Raw genomic sequence first — 20,696 nt, 5'->3', positions numbered from 1 at the left:
CCCCTGGCCGGGCTCCCTGCCCGTACTCCAGGCCACCCCAGCATGCTGCCAAGGACTTTCCCTTAAGCATGGATCTGACCGTGTGACTTCCCGACGCATTTAACTCCCCGGCTCCCTGTTGCCTTTGGTCCCCAATGTTTGGTTTTCAGAGCACTTGGCAACCTGACCCCATCGATCTGTCCCCTGGACATTCCTACTCCCCACTCCCCATCCGCACTGAGTGGCTTTCTCTCCGTCCCTCCCGTTTCACCTCCCATCTCAGGGCCTTTTCCCCGGCTGTCCTCCATGCCTGGAATGCCCTCGCACCCTCCCTCTGCCCCCTCTCCTCCTTTAAGCCTCTGCTTGAAGCCCTTCCACATCACCCTAGCTGCTCAGGCTTCCCTCCTGTGCCGCCTTGTGTTTAGCTCCTTCCTACATTCGCTCTATGTGTTTTTAGATATCCTTGTTATCCCCTCCTGCAAATGTAAGCTCCCTGAGGGCAGGGACCTATTTGTCCTTCATCCTTGTCTCCCAGGCATTAGTTGGTCTTTGGGGATGATCATGGGGACCCCGCCTCACCTGTACTAAGTGATTCACACAGAGTGCTTTCCTCAGGTCCGCTCTGGGACGTGGGTAGCGTAAGGACTTGGGATCTTTTCTGAGTTCGCAGGCAAGACAACGGCGGCTCAGAGAAATTGTTCTGACTCCCAGTCCTGTGGTCGGTCTGGCTGCATCCTCTGGCCTCCTCGCACTTGGTAAGGAAGGCCCCTTCCCTCTCTGTGCGGTTTACAGCCTGCATGACTTCTTAGACCTTTGCGTAGGAACAGCAAGTAGCACAGGAACTCAGCGGAGGGACAGTGCGCCGACCTAACTGGGGGTGAGGGGCACAGGAGTCAGGAAGGCTCCGCTGAGGAGGCCAGGTTCACAGAGGACCAGATCACCATAGATCCAGCGGGGACCGGAGAAGCCACATAAAGCACAGCAGAGCCAAGATTGGAACCCAGGCCCTCGGACCCCAGAACTCCTGCCGAGCCCTGAGAGCTGGGGAAGGCAGGGCCCTGGACAGTATGCTTGGGCCTCATCACCATCTTTTCCATTTTGATGCTATAAGCAGCAGCTGGCAGTGACTTAGATTTAACTCATCTGGGAGAGAAGATGGGGCCTGGGAGAGGAGCTGGGGGTGAGGGGAAGAGCCTGTCACTGTCTGTTCTTAACCATGGCCACCATCCTCCCTTGACCACCTCTTTATACTATGATTCATTCTTCCATTTGTTATTCATTCACCAAACATTTATTAAATGTCCACTGTATGCAGACTGCTCTACCAAGCAAGGGAGAGATACAGAATCTAGATAAGGTGGGGGCCCTGCCTTCATGGAGCTCACAGTCTACTGGGGGATAAGATACCAATACAGATAACTTTTATTGGGGGGGGGGACAATCAAGATTAAGTGACTTGCCCAGGGTCACACAGATATTAAGTGTCTGAAGCTGGATTTGAACTCAGGTCCTCCTGACTCCAGGAGCAGTGTTTTATCCACTGAGCCACCTAGCTGCTCTTAACTATTTTTAATTTAATTTTTTAAATTAACAAAAATCTCTTTCCCTCTCTCCTTTACCCCATTTCACTGGGGAGAAAAAAAGATGTGAAACTCATAACAAATATAACACATAGCCACCTTGGTCATGATCCAAAAATATGTCTCATTTCCTACCTAGCCCATCACTCTTTGTCAAGGGTGGAGGAGGATGTGTCATCACCAGCCCTCCGCAATTGCAGGGGCCGTGACTTTGATCAGAGTTCTAAGATAAGTAACTTTTTTAAAAAAATTAAATCTTTATTGATAGCTTTTGTTTTTACATCACCTTCATCTCCAAATGTAAACTTTCCTCTCCCCCTGTATCTAGCAAACCATATCATGTAACGATGATTTTAAAAAGGAGGGAAAAAAGCTCAGCACAGCTAACCTATTGATCAGCTGAGTTTGACAGGGTATGCAGCGTTCCACACCCATTGTCCTCCACCTTTGCAAAGAACAGGAGGTATGTAATCTCTCTCTTCTCCAAGGCCCAGGTTAGTCATTATAATAACAGTGTTCAGTCCTGTGCTTTGGGGCCAGTTTGGTTACCATAATAATGCAATGTTGAGGCCTGTGTGTTTTTTCCCTCCATCTTTCCATTTGTAGTCATTGCAAATACAGATAACTCTTTTGCCTAATATTGCCTAAGTGCATGAGAGAGATGGAGGCAAAAGGCCAGGTGAGTTCTAGGCATCAGAGAAGACTTTGTAAAGAAAGGTGACAGTGAGTTGGGTTTTATCCGAGATAGGAATTAGATATTCTTTAAATGTTTGGTTGAACTTCCGATTTGTCCACCCTCAGAACTGGAAATAGAACCCATGAAGTAAAGAAATTAAGCAGGGCCTTGCCTGAGGCTGTGGAGTGGGTGCTGATGCAACTCTGGGACCCGAATTCATATTCCCAGCTCCCCGTTGGGTGGGCGCTGATGGCCCTAAAGAAGACTGGGCACAGACCAGGCCCCAGTTCCACTGCCAAGAGCAATTAGGCTTAATGGGCAAGTCAGTTCCTGGAAACTCTGCTTTGTCCCTAGTTTCTCAGTCTATAAATGATCAACCAAATGCTGGATTTTTCCAGAAGCTCTTTGAGGTGTGAGGCTGAACCTGCCAACTTTGGTGTTCTTTATTCAATGGAAAAGAAGGCACGATGTGGGCCTAGTCATCACAGACAGCCCCCCTCAGCGTGGGCTGGAAGAAAAGGCCCAAAATAACACCTGGCATTTTACATGGTGAAAACTTTAATTAAAAAGTTGTTATTGATCTCAGGGTGTGTTGGTTGTTTTTTTTTAACAACACCATTTCCAAACACATTCTTCCACCTTCCCCGACTTAGCAATGGAACAAATAATTTTTAAAATAATAATAAAGGAAGTGACAGAGTGAAACCAACCAGTCGGCCAGTGCAGGTCCTATTGGGCCCCTCCAGACCTCCACCTCTTTGGCGGAGGAAGAGAGGAGCATTTTCTCAGCTCTCACTGGGGGTCATTGTAACTCCACAGAACTTAGAGTTGGTTTGGTGCTTCTCTGTTTATTTTGCTTAAGTTAGAGGGATGTGGTTTTCCCATTTCTGCCCTCGGCTCATACACGTCTCCCCTGCTTCTGTGAATTCCTCCCAGTAATTGTTTCTTTCAGCATTCCCTCACATTCGTGGACCGCAGTTTGTTTAGCCCTGCCCCAATCCACAACCATCTGCTTCGTTTCTTTGCTTCCACAGGAAGCGCTGCTCCGAACACCTTGGCCCACCTTGGACCTTTCCTTCTGCCTGGGACTTCCTTGGAATACCATAGCCTAGCTTCAGGAGATCTGGCCCAAAAAGTTGGACATTTTAATCACTTTTGTAAAAGCGTGATTGCACATCATTCTCTAAAATGATTGGACCAACTCCCAGTTCCACCAAAAGTGTACTAGTGTGGCCAGGAAACCTTTTTACAAAATTAGCGTGTGATCCTGCAGCCGAGCACAATGCCTCTGTTTCCCCATCTGTAAAATAAGCAGTTTGAACTAGGCGTGTATCACGACACCTTCCGATTTCCACCCGCTGGCCTTGCCTCCCAACAGCAGGCCAGGATTCGGAACTGAAAGGGACCCTGAAAATCACCTCCCCCGCCAATCACTTTCCAGCTGAGGATACTGGATGCCAGCAAGGTTAAGTGACCTGTCCAGAGTCACACTGCTACTTAGTGTCTATGCCAAGCTCCAGCCTCGGGTTTTCTGATTCCTGAATTTGTGTTCCTTCTGTTACCTCATTAGAACCCAACCCTCACGAAGCCACCCAGCCAGCCACAGAGCTGAAGAAAGACGGCTGCAGTGAACAGAAGGCACCTCTACCATTCTGGTTGCGGCTCCTAAGGGGAACAGCAAAGCCTGAGTTACTCACCATCACAAGTTTAAACTCCTGCCCGCAAACCAGTAACAACTGGTTCCTTGTTCTCCTTCAAACAATGAGCACTCCCAGCACCTGGAACTGGTCCTTGTCCCGTTTCTGCAAGTGTTTCCATACCATTGAGCCTTTTGTTTTTAAAATAAGATTTCTTGGGATAAGGCAAAGAGAACTAAAGAATACCAATGGGAAAGTTGTACATAAAACCCTAGCAGAAAGAATGCAGTGAGATATCCAAAAATTATTCACTATGACTAAGTTGGATTTATCCCAGGAATGCGTAGGTCACCATTAGGAAAGCAATTAGCATAGTTAATTATATTAAAAACAAACTTCAGGGGCAGCTAGGTGGCACAGTGGATAAAGCACTGGACCTGGATTCAGAAGGACCTGAGTTCAAATCTGACCTCAGACACTTGACACTTACTAGCTGTGTGACCCTAGGCAAGTCACTTAACCCCCACTGCCCTGCAAAAACAAAAAACCAATATGACAAAAAAACAAACTTCGGCTGAACCTTTGAAATAAATCAGTAAGTACTGGAAGAGCCTATGACAAAATACAATACTCATCTATGCTAAAAACTTAGAGAAGGCCATTATTTAAAATGATAAAAAGTTTATGTCTAAACTAAAAGCTAGCTGTACTTGAAATGGAGAAATATTAGAAACTTTCCTAATAAATTCAGGAGTAAAGCAAGGGTACCACCTCTTCCCACTGTTATTTTGCATAGTTCTAGAAATGCAAATGATTGGAATAAGATGAGGGAAAAACTAAAGGCATAAACTTTGGCCAAGAGGAGACAAGATTAGCCTTATTTGCAGATGGCTTGATTGTTCACTTGAAGGCAGCAACACATGGGTTAAATTCTACCTCACTGGATTCAGGAGGACCTGAGTTCAAATCCAGCCTCAGACACTTGACACTAGCTGTGTGACCCTGGGCAAGTCACTTAACCCTCATTGCCCTGCCCCCCCCCAAAGTGTGGGGATACTTGTAGAAACTCATGCACAGGCACATACTTTGTATATATTTTGGTTTTGATTCTGTATATGCGTCTTGGTTCCCACCCAATGAAGAGTGAAGATACTGTCTTACTTCAAATTTGTGTCCTCAGTGCCTAGCACAGTTCTCGGGACAGAGCGGGGCTAACTAAGAGCTGGCTGATTCATATTGAATTGAATTGATGGTGCTCTGTGTGGCAGACAGGACAGCAGGACATCTCCAGAGATCCAGAGAGCGTACTTAAAGACTTGGGGGTGAGCTTTTGGCAGTCCAGAAATTGGTGGTGGAGAGGGGAGAATTAGGAATTGAGAGTATAGTTATAGTATGGAAGAAATAACAAGAAGGGGAGGAGAGTAGACTGGATGTTGCCTCTAGATCTCTTACAACTGGAGGACAAAGTAGAAACAGTAGTAACTCACCCATCATGTTCTAAAGGAATCCTCAAAATGAGTATTCCCAGGAATATTTTAGCTGAAATCCAGAGCTTCTGAAGCAAAGAAGAATACAGCAAGCAGCCAGAAATAAAGAGTTAAAGTACAGGGACAGCTAGGTGGCACAGTGGATAGAGCATCAGCCCTGGAGTCAGAAGGACCTGAGTTCAAATCCGGCCTCGGATTCTTGACACTTAGTAGTGTGAGGGTGAAAATTGTATATGCAGAACATTAATCTCCCCCTTTAAACTTTGCCTTTTATATATACCTCCCAGGCCAATAAGGAAAGGAGCCTCTGAGCTTTAACCTATGAGGGATCAGGTTTTATTGCTTGGGAATTAATTAGACCACAAAGGTGAAACCAATTAGGGAAATAAGGAAGTAGAAATACAGATAACTAGTCTTAGATCTGAGCTTAGTCTATGCGATCCCAGAGATTAAGCTGGTTTAAAGGAATTTAGGATTTTTCCTTTATAAAACTCTCCAAATCCCAAACTGCCCGCCAGGCCGAGAACCAGTGCACCCAAGAGCGAACACCAAATACGTGCTTCTGAACTCCCCTCACCAGAACGCTGCCACGGCTAAGTCAACAGCCAGAGAGAGCGAACTTCCATTCCCGCTGTCACTTCCGAGTTGGCGTTCTGGAAGTTCCTCGCGTTTTCCTCCCCAAAAGGGGAGGTCCTTCAGGAGCTGCTCAGTAGCATGCACAAACTTCTGATATTAATCTTTACCACAAATAATTTTTACCACAGTAGCTGTGTGACCTTGGGCAAGTCACTTAACCCCAATTGCCTCACCAAAAAAACCAACAACAACAACAAAAAAGAGTTAAAGGGGGGCAGCTAGATGGCGCAGTGGATGGAGTACTGGCCCTGGAGTCAGGAGGACCTGAGTTCAAATCTGGCCTCAGACACTTAACACTTACTAGCTGTGTGACCCTGGGCAAGTCACTTAACCCCAATTGCCTCACTAAAAAAAAAATAGAAATTAAAAAAAAAGAGTTAAAGTACTGAGGAGCCACAGTTGGGATTATGCAAGATTTAGGGGCCACTAAAATGAAGGAGTGGAGAGCCTGGAATACAACATTGCAGAAGGCAAAGTTAGGGGACTTACAGGCAAGAATAGCCTCCCCTCCTATCAGGGGGAAATGGATTTTTATGAGATAGAGGACTAGTGAGCATTCCTGATGAAAATATCAGAGTTGCATAGAAACTTTAAAGTACAAACAACAAAGTCAAAAGAAACACAGAAAAATAGACATGAACAATCAATAATTATGAGGGACTAAACAAGGAAAAACTGTTTACATTCTAATATGGGGAGATAATATAGACGTCCCTTCAGAACCCTGTCATCATCAGGGACCACAGAGAGAGTCCGCCTAATTAAAGGACTTTGAGTGGGTCTTCTGTTTTGATCATCTTAAAAGAAGAATGGAACAGGATGGGAAAAGGAATCCACTGTGAGGGCCATGGGGAGATGTGAGAGGAAGGATAGGGAAAAATATATCTCCTAACTCACAATTCCATAAGGAGGGAGGAGAACAGGAGAGCATTTGATACTGGAATCTCACTCTCATGTGAACTGGTCCATGAAGGGTCGTGCTCTAGAATAAGAAAGTTGGCCAGGAATGTGGAAGTCAGAAAAGGGATCTGCTGTGGCCTCTGTGATAGTCCTGCTCCCAGGACTGTTCTGTCTGGACTTGAGTGGCCTGTGCTGGAGGCTAGCTATGAGAATTCTTTTGGGGCACTGTGGCCCAGTGGAAAGCTTGCCAGATTTGAAGAGAGGACCTGGGTTCAAATCCAGCCATTAACACTGACCCTCAGTTAGCCTCCTTGCATTTCAGTTTCTTCCTCTATTAAATGAAGGGGTTGGGCCTCTGAGGTACCTCCTGGCTCTCAGATAGAACTCAATCATTTATAACAGAAAGAAGATTCATGGGACGGGGCAGCAGCCCAAAGACCTTGGATACCGCTCTGGACACCACAGGGATCATGTTTTTCCACTAAGCTCCCTTGGGAAACCAGTGGGGAGGCTGTCCCCTGGTTTTCGGGCCCTGGGAGCAGGAACATTTTAATGATGGAGGGCTGACTGGCTTCACAGGAGCATCCTGGGCCTGCCCCTGCTGGGAACAGTCCTACTTGCTGGGTGGCGGGACCTAAAGCCATCAGAAAGTACACCAGCATATTACCTCCCACACTCACACACACACATACACGTGGACAGTGGTGGGCTGTCAGAAGCAGCAGCCCAGAGTGTGTCAGGCTCGCTGGGTCTGAAGATGGTGGACCGAGGTCCGGAAGCTGGCTTGGACATGGACCAGCTGAGTGAACCTGGACAAGTGCCTGGAGAAAACAACTTCAGTTTTCTCATCTGTAAAGTGGGCACTGCCCGCCCCCCGGGTATCACAGGGCAAGGGCTATGGTGGGGTAATGTGGTTATCATTTAACTCCTACTCAGAAAGGTCCCTCTCCTAGGCTTTTGTCCTTCCTTCTCCTCTCCTTCCCCTTCTCCCTCTCCTCCTTCCTTCTCTCCACCCCTCCCCTGTCTTAATCTCTTCAACTAGAAAAGGGGGATTATGAGAATATTCTCCACCACTCTTGATCGATAAGAATGGAATAATAATTTGTGCCTTGTTGGGATGGGCCTTGTAATTAATGGCAGAGGATACCCTGATATCCTTGAAGGGACACTCGGAGGGCAGGGCACTGGGCGGGCTCTTGTCAGAGAGAAGTAGAGCAGCCCAGAAACCCCCTCCCCGAGCATCTCGGGTGAGGACTTTGGCAGCCGCAGCAGCTTAGGCTGGGGCTTGGCGGAGATGGCGGATGCTGGGCTCCCTGCACTGGGCCTCACCAGCCCTGGGCGCAGCACCCAGAGCCGCCTTTGAGCACAAAGGCCTCTGACGTCTTCTTTTAGATGTCAGGCCTATTCTTCATGTGCTGAATGGGAGCTCGCGGTTGAAAGGTCCTCTCCAGCCAAGATTTTAATAGCATGACCCTGAAGAATGAGCAGCTCTCCTCTTGGCTAATTTATATTCTGTATGTTTGGGGTCTAATTGGAATGTAATTGTAATCCATATGCCTGTTAAGGTAATTACACTTATAAGCCTAATAGAATCCATAGATCAGTGGGTTCTTAGCTAATTAAGTCCACCATAATTAACATTTTAAAAAACTCATAATTACTGGAATATCCTTTAAACTGGCCTCCAGAGCTGGTAATGAAAGGCTGGCATCGGAGTCTGTGCGAGCCCAGGCTCCCCCCTCCTCAGTCTGGTTCTATTGTTAGTTTTCCTGCTCTAATAAGTCTCACCTGGTCAAGGGGATCCTCCAATAAATGTCTCGATTGATGCCTGACGCCCCTCCCCCCAAATGTACTAAGTCCTGATTTGGGGGTGGGGCTTGAGCCTCTTGAGGGTTTAGGGGGAAGAGCAGAGAGCAGGCCTGTGAGCGATGGAGGGCACCCAGGCTGCACCAGCTAAGCTGCTCCCTGACCCGCCTTGCCCCGTTTGCCATTGCTGACATGCCTCTAGGAAGGCAGGGCTAGAGCTCAGGGGAGAGTCAGTGACCCTACACTCCCTCCCTCCGACCCCTGTGAGCAAGACAGCCCCTAAAGGAGGTTGTCCAGCTCCAGCCTGTCTTCTTTGTGCAGTATTGTTTACGGGTTGTCCCTCCCGTTAGCCTGTGAGCCCCCAGAGGACTCTCTATCCAGTACCCGGGCAGTGCCATGCTTGTAGTAGGTGCTCAGGCTCTGTAACCAGTAACCAGGACAGTGATGGGCACATAGTAGGTACTCAGGCTCTGTATCCAGTACCCAGGGCAGTGTCATGCACATAGTAGGTGCTTAGGCTTTCTATCTAGTACCCAGGGTGGCCACATAGTAGGTGCTCAGGCTCTGTATCCAGTACACCAGGCAGTGCCAGGCACATAGTAGGTGCTCAGTGTTTGTTGATTGTGGTCGTAGTTCTAGCCTGTTTAGAGATAGCCATACTCTGACTAGAGTAGGAGATGACCACAATCACTTGTCTTCAGGCTTTCCCAGCTTCTTCAGAATCATCTTTTTTTTTTTTTTTTGGGTGAGGCAATTGGGGTTAAGTGACTTGCCCAGGGTCACACAGCTAGTAAGTGTTAAGTGTCTGAGGCCAGATTTGAACTCAGGTACTCCTGACTCCAGGGCCAGTGCTCTATCCACTGTGCCACCTAGCTGCCCCGTAAATTACATTTTAACTGAATTGGTTCCACATGGCTTTCTTTCAGTAGACTATGACCCATCAAATTCAGAGGCCATCTAGTCTACCCCCTCCATTTTACAGAGTCTATTTAACTTTTGTTTTTGTAGCCATAGCACCTAGGACAGGGTCTAGCACATGGTAGGTTCTTTAACTGGGCTTGTGATTTCACTGGGACAGGAGCTTCCTAAGGAGGAATTTCCTTCTCTTAATGCAGGTCTCCACCTTCTTCACTCCTTCCTTTAGCAAGTTGCCTCCCCCAGCCGGGAGGAGGCAGAGATGAGATTTGAACCTTCTCAGGTCCTCCTGGCTTGGAGAGGCCTCTTGGAGTCACTGGTGTTAAACCGTCTCTGATCAGCGAGATACCAAGGGAGGGCCTAGAGCTGTGGACGATTAAAACGTTACGATGTATCTAATTCACATATCTTGAGCTAGAATATATTAGGCATCTTTAATTTAGGCAGCTGAATTTTTGTCTTTGATTCCACCCTTGTAAATGAAAGGTTTACTTTTAGCAGGAAATCCGTAATTCCTCAAAGATGGCATCTAATTGAGGGGGTTTTATTCTCCAAAGAAGTTGCTGGTTTTGAATTCTGAGTTCATCTGAGATTTCACCCACATTAATAGATCAGAGCAGAAGATAGACGGAAGCACGTGGATCAGGGCACAGGAAAAATCCCTTACTCGATGAGAGGGAGAGAGAGAGAGCAAGCGAGCAATCCCAGAAATGACATCACCAGCCTCCAGTTTCCCAACCTGAGCCTGTGAGATGCTGGAGCAAGCCAAGAGAACAAGAGCCATTTATTTCAGAGCGAGTGATGGGTGTCTTTCCCTTATTTGTCAGGACAGGCTGGGCTATGGAGGGCAAGAGTCAGCAGTGGCTTCTGCAGTGAAGCCCTCCCTGGGGAGGAGCGGGGTTCTCAGCCCCTTGACGATTTGGGAAGGGGTGAGGCTGCTGTCACACAGAAATCCTCGATTCTGTGATTACTGGGGCAAATGAGAGAAGGTGGGGGAGAGACGGGCTTGCCCGCCTCGTTTCTAAAGCAGCATCTTTCATCAGCAATATCAGCACTCAGTTAAAAAGTCAGGAATGATAGGAGAGTCAGCAGATTTCCAAGAGAAGCCAGGACGGCTGGAGGCGGGTTGAGGATCTGCACAGCACATTCAGAGTCAGCCATCAGAATCCGGAATCCCCGGGGCTGCAGACGGGCCTAGGCTCCTCAATTTCTCAGAGGTGAAAGGGACCTCAGTTATTTTTCTCATCCCACCCTGGCATTCTACAAATAAGGAAATTGAGGTTCAGAGAGTTTGCCCAGGGTGACACAAACTGGAAGCCGGGTCTCCTGACTCCCAGATCAGATAATATGGTTATAATAAAGCATGCCTAATTAGGATGCTTCTGTACAGCATTGGCAATCTTTACCGAGACAGCTCAGCGGGTCTGTCTTAAGGGCAGCCTTTCTCACACGGCACCCGGGCGTTTGCTCAACCCACTGTGGGCACTTTGTGCTCACAGCTGTTTTTCCTTTCATAGGGAGTATCAGCAGCTTGCCATCGATGGTCATGCTAGATTTGTATCACCCACCCCTCACACACCTGTCATTCAGCCACAGTGGCTTCTCTGCTGCTCCGTGTGGGCATGGTCCAGGACTAGTGTGGTCTTCCTCCTCACCTCCACCCATAGAAGCCTCCGCTCCTTCAAGGTTCGGCTCAAAGACCACCCCCAACCCCTACAAAAGTCCTTTCCTGATTCTCCTGGCACTCACAGGTGAGGAGAAAGAACAAAGATCTGTGTTCAAATCCCATGTCAAGACACTTCCTGCCTGTGTGACCTTGGGTAAGTCACTCAAACTCTGGGCTTCAGATTCCTCGATGGTGACATGAGGGAGCTGGGCCCAAGGCCCATCTGGCTCTCAGTCCATGATGCCATCATCTGCTGGGCCTAACAGTCCGTGGTTGCCCAAGAGCCCATGGAGGTTACCAAGCAGGTAGGTCTCTTCTGGTCTCACCTTTGTGCTTCTGGAAGGAAACATTTATAAAGCATCTACTATGTACCAGGCATGTGCTGAGCACTTTGCAATTATTCTGTCATTTGATCCTTACAACAGCTTTGGGAGGTAGGGTCTATTATTATCCCCTTTGTATAGATGAGGAAAGGCTGAGGCCAGCAATGGTGAAGTGACTTGCCCAGGGTCACACAGCTAAGCAATATCTCAGCCTTGTTGAAACCCTACCTAACACTCTGTGCACTGTGGCACCCCCAGTGGCCTCTGTAAGTGAGAGGTGTCGGTCTTTAAAAGCTGAACAGAGGAGTTTATATTTGATGCTAGTGGCCATAGGGAGCCACCGGCAGTGACTGAGAAGGGGAGGGACACAGTCAAATTTGTGCTCTAGGGAAATTACTTTGGCAGCTGTTTGTTGGGTGGTCTGGAGATAGGAGGATATTTGAGGGAGAGAGGCCAGTTAGGAGGCTACAGTGTCTAGGGGACAGGGGAGGAGAACCTGGACCACAGTGATAGCGGTGAGGAGAGACAAGAGGTTGATGCAGGAGACATGTTGTGAAGAGAGAAACAGGAAGATCTGGCAATCGGCAAGACCCAGGGAAGGGGAGAGTCACAAGGTGCCCATGATCCTGTGGAGGCTGCACACCTTGGAAACTCAGACAGTGATGAAATTCAACAGAAATTGGGAGATTTGGAAGAAAAGAAGGTTTGGGGTGGGGGTGGAGGTGGGAAATGGGTTCAGTTTGGGCCATTCTGAGTTTGAGATGTCTTATGTATGTATGTATACATAAGTAGTCACAAAGGGGTTTCAATATTTAGTCACTTTTATTTTTTGTTTATAATTTACAATACCATAGCATCCAAAATAGTCTGTGTAGGAAAGGAATTTACCTTAAGTGCAAAAAATCAAGTCTCATCAATGGCAAAAAATAAAGAAAAAATAATTTTCAAAGAGTTATTAACATACTAACCACCTCCAAAGAAACAATGATATTGATGGAACAGACCGAAACATGCTATTTCTCACTTGCTTTCATTTTTTTCTTTTAATTAAGTTTTCTTATACGAAATGACAAATATGGTAATGTTTTACATAATCATACATGTATAACCCAATCTGATTGTTTGCTGCCTGAGGGAGGAGGGAGGGATAAAAATTGGAACCCAAAACTATACATAAAAATGTTTATTAAATTTTTTAAAAGTTATTAAAACACGATCCAACCATTCTGGAGAGCAATTTGGAATTATGCCCAAAGGGCTATAAAGCTGTGCATACCCTTTGACCCAGCAATACCACTATTAGGTCTTTTTCCCAAAGAGATCATAAAAAAGGGGAAAGGACCCACATGTACAAAAATATTTATAGCAGCTCTTTTTGTGGTGGCAAGGAATTGGAAATTGAGGGGCTGCCCATCAATTGGGGAATGGCTGAACAAGTTGTGGTATATGAATGTAATGGAATACTCTTGTTCTGTAAAAAATGATGAGCAGACAGATTTCAGAGAAACCTGGAAGGACTTACACGAACTGATGCTGAGTGAGATGAGCAGAACCAGGAGAACATTGTACACAGTATCAACAACATTGTGTGTTGGTCGACTATAATAGACTTGATTCTTCTCAGCAGTACAGTGGTCCAAGGTAGTTCCAAAGGATTCATGATAGAAAATGCTCTCCAAATCCAGAAAAAAAAGAACTGTGGGATCTAGATGCAGATTGAACCATACTATTTCTATTGTTGCGGTTTTTCTTTTTTGAGGTTTTTCCTTTTTGCTCTGATTCTTCTTTCACAGCATGACTAATGTAGAAATATGTTTAATGTGATTGTACATATATATAACCTATATCAGATTACTTGCTGTCTTGGGGAGGGGGGAGGGAGGGGAAGGAGGGAGAAAAATTTGAAACTAGAAATCTTATAGAAACAAATGTTGAAAACTATCTCTACATGAACCTGGAAAATAATAAAATACTTTTATGAAAAAAAAGTTATTAAAACATGGTGACTTTTGGCCCAGCCTGTATCTGTGTATGTGTATGTGTACATATACACTTATGGTACACACATGCACATATGTATATACATTCTCTCTATACTCTGTATGTATAGGGGTGTGTGGGGGTGTGTATTTGTGTGTCCCTCCATCCCTGGTCTCTCCTCTACACAGCAATTCTTCATATATATCCTTTATGGATATAGAATATACACATCTTATGTCTGCATATATCCATAATACATGCAGTCATCTCTGTCTACTCCCAGATATACACAGATATCCTTGCATGGGTGCACATGTGTGCATGTATAGACAATCACATAATCCATGCGTGTGTGTCTATGTGTATACTCATAACCAATATACACATATCTAAGTATAGTCATAATTCATACATGTATACACATAGATGCATATTCTGTGCATGTATAAATTCACATAATGCATACATATATATGCACACAGGTATGGACACACACTTGTGCTTGTGAATGTCTACATGTGTGTGTGTATGTGTGTGTGTGTGTGTGTGTGTGTGTGTGTGTGTGTGTGTCTTAGTCATTTGCATAGAAATCTTTAAGCCCATGGGACCAGAGGAGGGAAGTTTTGGGAGTGCAGGACCTTGTCGTGCTTTTTCATGGTTGATGTCAAAATGCATGGAAACAGAACCATAGAACCTTGGTGATCTGGAAAGGCTTGCAGATGGTTCGCATTTATCTAGAGAAAAGCAGTTGAAGGGCAGCTAGGTGGCGCAGTGGATAAAGCACCGGCCCTGGATTCAGGAGGACTTGAGTTCAAATCTAGTCTCAGACACTTGACACTTACTAGCTGTGTGACCTTGGGCAAGTCACTTAACCCTCATTGCCCAGTCCCCCCCCCCCCAAAAAAAAAGCGATTGGGTTTGTCTTTCCTGAAATAGACCACCCTGAGGTCATGCAAGTCCCAGGACCTGAGTTCCAGTTCTAGCTCTGCTGCATAAAACCAGTCTTGACCACACGTTCATCCCTTCCTTGTTCTCTAGACCCTGGTTCTCTGTACCCAGTGAGGTAGCTGCTAAAGTTCTATCCCCAGCTGAATCTCAGGATTGTTGGCCATTAGCCTTTGGCAGGGAAAACTTAGAACATGCAGGGGAATCTTGCCCATTGCCCAGGCCGTGTCCTTGAACTCCCGGGGCCGAGTTCTATGACATAGGTGGACTTCCTGTGAGTGTGGCACCTAGAACAGGACTCTGTGCACAGAAAGGTCTTCCAAAGTGCGCGTTGAGCGAATGAATGATCAGAATTGAACCAAACAGTACTGCTGAAGAGACTGGTCTTTTGGGGCGAGGGGCGAGGGGTGAGAGGTTCTCATTACCCAGTTCCCATTCCCCATCCGAGCTACCCCGTTGTCTCTCAGCCCCCACCTCGACATGTGGCACAGACGTCTCGAGGCCAGCTTTTATTTTGGCAAATAACTTTTATTCCACATTTACAAGTGTGTTTTTTTCCTTTTACAGCTTAGAGCTTTGAGCCAAAACAGGACACAGATGTCTTCAAAATCCCAAATAGATTTGATCTGAAAATGTCTCTGTGGCTGTGGCCATTCTCATGCTCTCTCAGTAAAGTGAGACCTGCTGCCAAACACTCTTCCCGAGGCTGTTTGGAAGAACTGTCTAGACCCGTCATTTTTCTCTTGACCTTTGCTGCAGCCGGTGGAAGGCCTCAGCACTGAAGTTTCAATGAGCTATAAATAAGACATGGCCGGATTCTGTGACTGTGGCAGCTGGGAATTCGTCACTGGGCCTTAGAGTTCCCTACTTGCTGGTCAGGACTTTGCCTCCACGTGTTCCCTTATCCAAGGGCACTGCTTGGGGGGCAGAGGGGCAGGGAGGGCCTGGGGAAGTGTGAGGACTGTCTCCCCAGAGGGGTGATGCACTGGGCACTCCGGCCCGATGTCTACACACATCGTGGTAGTGAGAGAAGGAGAGAAACCAAGAGGGAAAGCCTAGGATGGGGCTCAGGGACAGGGCCGCAGGGACGGGCCAATGGTCAGATCTACCGTCGTCCCAGGCAGGGTCTGAGGAAGCAGGCTAACCCTTAGCCAATGCCTCCTGCATTCATTTGGTGGGCATCTACTGGCTTCTTTCTCTGTCTGCTGTAGCTTCTTGAGGGCAGAGATGGTTTCACTGTTTTATGTCTGGAAATAATTTGCTTTGTATTTCTGCCAGTGCAGTGTTTGGAGACATCGACAATAACTAGATTTTTATGGATGCTTAAGGTTTTAAAGCTCTTTGCATTTCCAATCTCCTTTGACCATCACATGGGGCAGGTGCAGTTAATGTCCACACTTTCCAGATGAGTAAACTGAGGCTGAAGGTCTTACAGCTAAGAAGTATCAAAGTCAGCATTTGAACACAGGACCTGCAGGGTCTCTGGGACACTTCCTCCACACCAGGGTCTTTGTGCCCTGGAGCATCCAACCCCCCTGGGGGACCAGCCTCCTTCTCCCCCTGGGGAGTTCCTCCTGGGGGCCTCCCTTTGGCTGAAGGCCCATGCTGACCAACCCTTGTCCCCCAACCCCTCCCCCCAGTTCTGGGCCCCCTCGTCTCCCCCCACCCTCCCTTAGCCCCCTTTTCTGCGCTGTCTTCTCTCATTCAGTCGTAGGCTCCTTGAGGGCAGGAAGGAGCCAGCCAGTTGTGTCTGTGTTTCCTGCGCTTGGCAGTTTAAGTCGTAAGCCTCAGGGATTTGTATGCCCGGCCCTTCCGGCCCCTCTGGGTCCCCCTTGCCCCACCTTGTGCTGCTCACACAGGATCCTCCCAGCTCTGGCCCTTTCCCAGGCACTGCCCCATCCTGGAGCTTCCTCCCTCCTCCCCTCGGTCTGCTGGCCTCGCCGGCTTCCTTGGACACTCAGCTCAGATCCAGCACCTTCCCTGCCATTTACACCAAATGGAAGGCCATCTCGTCCATTTGGACAGGAATTCCTTGAAGGCAGGACGAGGGTTTTTGTCCTCCTTCATGCCCCCGGTGCCCAGCACAGTGCTCTCAGATGCTTGTTGACCGACTCTTAAGGAGTGCGGCCCATGGGCTAAAGAAAGGATGGGCAGAGGTACAGACTGTGTTTGTGGTGAAGCTGTACAGACTTTCTCTCTTCCTGCTGGGCTCCAGGCCCTTCCAAAGAAGGCCTCTGCCCGCCCCATCCACTAGCTAGTCCCAGGGCCACTCCCTCCCAGGGCCTGGGCCAGATACCCACCTCCTGGTAACAAGATGGGGCCTCCAGGTTTGGAGACAGAGGAAGTGGGTTCAAATCTGGATCCTGCTGTTCGTTGTCTGCCTTCCAGCGAGCCTGGGCCCGGGCCTGCTCTGCTGCTTCTCTCCGAGGCTGCCGTCAGTTGTCATCTCACTTTGCTGAGGAGGACCACACTTTGGGGTGAACAGCTTCCTCTTTCCCAACTTTTTTATTCTAATGTAGCACTTCCCGTCACGTGTGAGGGTGTAGCGGCACGTGGGAGTCTTCGCAGCCCGCGATCCTACTTTGGAAGCAGCAGGCTCTGTGGTTCCCACTCTGGGGTGACCTGGAGACGCTCTGCACAGACGCAGACGACTTTGAGGCCGAGAATGGGTATGTTTTCAGACAGCCACAAACACCTGCACCCGTGATTACAGTGACCCGATGCTGATAACACGGTCTCTTACCCGCCTTAGCTCTTTTTTTTTTTTTTTTTTTTGGTGAGGCAATTAGGGTTAAGTGACTTGCCCAGGGTCACACAGCTAGTGTCAAGTGTCTGAGGCTGGATTTGAACTCAGGTACTCCTGAATCCAGGGCCAGTGCTCTATCCACTGTGCCACTTAGCTGCCCCCCGCCTTAGCTCTTGCTCCATTCTGCCTTTGGGGAGACCCAAAAGATTCATCCAAATCAGGTATCAGGGCTGGAGTTTTCAAACATCCGGCCGTCCAAGCAGCCAGTGAGAAAACAGGGATGCTGATTTGTTTGTGGAAGGAGACCGTCCCATTGTTGGATGGCCACGCGGAGTGAGAAAGCCTTCGGTCTCCCCTCAATCATGATTAATTCAGCGGCTTGAACGATGAACAGACTCCCAGCGAAGTGGCCATCTCTGATTCACTCGTTTGCAAGGGGTTTCTTTAGGGTCTCAGGATGTCCTGGGATGGAGCCACTGAGGACAGAACCAGGGGCTGGGTCTTCTGCTGGTGGGCTCCTCTGCCATCACTGGTGACGATGTAGGTGTACCCGCGGACACTGGAGAGAGCCCTCTGTCTTCGGGCTTCATTTCCAGCCTGCGTGAGCTGGAGTCTGACTCACTGATAGCTGTTTGTGATCTGGGGAAGTGTGCCCACGGTCTATACATCTACACTCCCACAGAGGAGCGAAACATACACCAGCATTTCTGACATGGAGGCAATAAAAAGGTGGAGGGGTGCTTAGAACTCTTCACTGGGAGTCAGGGAGACATGAGTTCAAATCTCATCTCAGACACTTATTGGCCATGTGACCCTGGGCAAGTCACTCCAAGTCCCCGTAACTCAGTTTCCTGATCTGCAAAATGAGAATCCTAGAGCTCTGCCAAGGCCTGTTCCAAGAGTTTAGTTCCAGCTCTGGGGAAGTATAGGCCGTGTTGGCCTCAATGTCCTGTGTGTCCTTTTTTTTTTTTTTTAAGTGAGGCAATTAGGGTTAAGTGACTTGCCCAGGGTCACACAGCTAGGAAGTGTTAAGTGTCTGAGGCCGGATTTGAACTCAGGTCCTCCTGACTCCAGGGCCGGTGCTCTATCCACTGCGCCACCTAGCTGCCTCTCTATGTGTCCTTTTTGTCCTGCTAAGAACCTTTTAAAAATATCACTGAAGAGAACGATTAATTTTCTAATGGGCATCTTGACCACATGTGCTTAGGAGACAATGCCTGGTGGCCCCCCTCTCTCCTGGGGTGGAGCGGGCAGAAGAGTCTGCCCCAAGAACCTAAGGCACTACAGGGTAAGAAGGATTGATAAATGGGAGGTCTCCAGAGCATGGCCGCCAACATGGTAAAGAGTCTGTGCTATATGAGGAGGTAGCAGCTAGGTGGTCCGGTGAGGGGAGTGGCTGGCTTGGCGTCAGGAAGATCTGCGTTCGAATGGTGCTTCCTATACTTACTAGCTATCTGGCCCTGGGAAGGTCATGTGTCTGAGCCTCAGTTTCCCCAATGTTGTATTGTAAGGATCAGCGCTTTGTAAATCTTAAAGCTTTGTGGACACCTGCTTGTCACCAGCGGATGCTGGGGCAGCAGTGTACCAGGCACGTGGCCGGCTCCCTCTCCAGGCCCTCAGGTGGATGCTGGGCTTCCCGGCCGTCACAGAGGAGGGCCCTCTTCTGTGTCACCTTGGCCATGAGGCCCCTGACTCTCCAGTTCTGGGGTTCTAGCCTTCCTTGGCCTCCTCCCACGGAGCTGGTGACAGGCCCTGGCAGCCCTCCTTCCTTTAGAGTGGGGGGATAGCACTGGCTCTGATGGTCCTTCTGGCTGAAAACACCCCAGCTTTGCAGCCAGAGCTGGAGCTGCAGGGTCTGAAGCCCCTCCTGAGCAGCCCCCAAGATGTCCTGGGTCAGATCTCTTCTGGAAGAGGAGGTGGTGGCCACCTTTCAAACACCGTGTAAACACTGCTATTACTGCCTCATCATTATTCTCATTACCCCCTGCCCCAGGCTGCCCCTGACACTGTCAGGACAGATGGCTGCTGGGAAGCATCCCCTGTGCCAGACACACCTGATTTATCATGTTTGAACACGGAGCAATAAACTCTAAACCAATTTCCAGGCCGGAAGCAAGAGACGGTCCCCGGCCGGCTCTGGGCTCTGGGCTCCCCTTCAGTTGTTTATCATCTTCACCCAACACATGTTCCCCATTAGAGACGATGCATTCTTAATGTCGGCACCGCTGGGATGTGTCCAAACACAACAAATTGCCGTGAATTAGACCCACATTCACTATTCATTGGGTACAGCATTTGGTGAGCCTTTTTTTCCTCCACACCTTGCTGAATTTGGAGGACAGGTACAACCCCCTAACAGTGTTTGGTTTGGTTTTTCCCATTCGAAGTAATGTTTCTGCTGGTTCGTTTTTTTATTTGCTCATTTGGCAAAGAGCTGTTTGTAGGAGGTGGGGGGCTATGGGTGTGGGACAGCACATACACTCTCTGGGGAGGGGAGGGAAGCAACATATTTGGAAAGATGGTGACATCAAAAGAAGGGAGGGCCAGGAAAACCAAATTGTTGGCCCAAGGGAGGAGCTGTATGGGCAGCCATGCCCCTTGCCTCAGAATTAGCCAAGATGTCCCTGGTGTGAATCAGGGGCCTGTCTTCTCCTGAGGTCGGGACTCAGTTCAGGAGGGAAGCAAAGGTCGCCTTGGTTTTAGGGAAGGGAGGAATGCACTCTTCCCAGTCAGACTCCCCTGCCCAGAGCAAGAAGCTGCTGCCCCAGAAGGAGACTGAGTGACAGAACAGGCTCAGCCCTCTGGACACCCATGGGCTGTCCACCGCCCAGCTGAAAGTTTGTCTGACAGAGCAGCAGCAGCATTGCCATTTTATGGATGTGAAAACTGAGTCCCCGAGAGGCTTCCTAGAGCCGGGGACCAGGCCGGCCCACCAGCCTGGGCACCAAGTTATGTGAGACAGCCCACACCACGTTAGTGATGGGCCTCTGGGCCTCCATGATCCCAGTCATAGTCTTTCTTCTTACCTGTTGAGTCCAGTCTGGTGAATGCCAGAGCCCGGCCTAGCCCCCTGCCCTCCCCCCACTTGCCATGTGACTCTCTGGCAGGTGTGGGTGGGCCCCTGGACTCGCTGCACCTGGTCAGTGGGAACCACACCCAGCTGTCACCACCCTAGGGATGGATCCCGCAGCTCTGTGGGTCTAGACAAGCAGATGGTGCCTGCAGTGCACGTCCTGCCCACCCGAGCAGAGAGGTGGGCTCATGAATTCAGGCTAGGCCCTCAGGAGAGAGCAGAAACGATAGGGGTAAGGGAGGGAAACCTGTGCTGGGCAGTGCCCACAGCTGACATCTGCCCTTCTGATCCGCTGTTTGGGCAACCACACCGGAGACCCTGCAGCTTTATCATTTGTGAGGCCCCCT

At 48.6% G+C, this 20,696-nt stretch overlaps 1 protein-coding gene across 4 annotated transcripts in view; it reads left to right on the top strand.

The window, feature by feature from the left end:
- LOC122741704 (phospholysine phosphohistidine inorganic pyrophosphate phosphatase) overlaps positions 1–20,696 on the top strand; it is a 207,947-nt gene that overhangs the window by 96,961 nt on the left and 90,290 nt on the right. The window contains exon 7 of one of the 4 annotated variants that reach the window (XM_043985424.1): positions 3,806–4,229. The exons of 2 other annotated variants lie outside the window; for them this stretch is intronic. In XM_043985424.1, coding sequence (XP_043841359.1) covers positions 3,806–3,866 — 61 coding nt within the window. In that variant the 3' untranslated portion in view covers positions 3,867–4,229. Of the gene's footprint in view, positions 1–3,269; positions 3,769–3,805; positions 4,230–20,696 lie in introns of those variants that run through there. One more of the 4 variants, XM_043985423.1, reaches the window with a different exon arrangement.

This window comes from Dromiciops gliroides, chromosome 2 (assembly GCF_019393635.1).
Source record: "Dromiciops gliroides isolate mDroGli1 chromosome 2, mDroGli1.pri, whole genome shotgun sequence".
NCBI lineage: Eukaryota > Metazoa > Chordata > Mammalia > Microbiotheria > Microbiotheriidae > Dromiciops > Dromiciops gliroides.
Note: the sequence above shows the minus strand (reverse complement) of the source record. Positions and strands in the feature narration are given on the sequence as shown.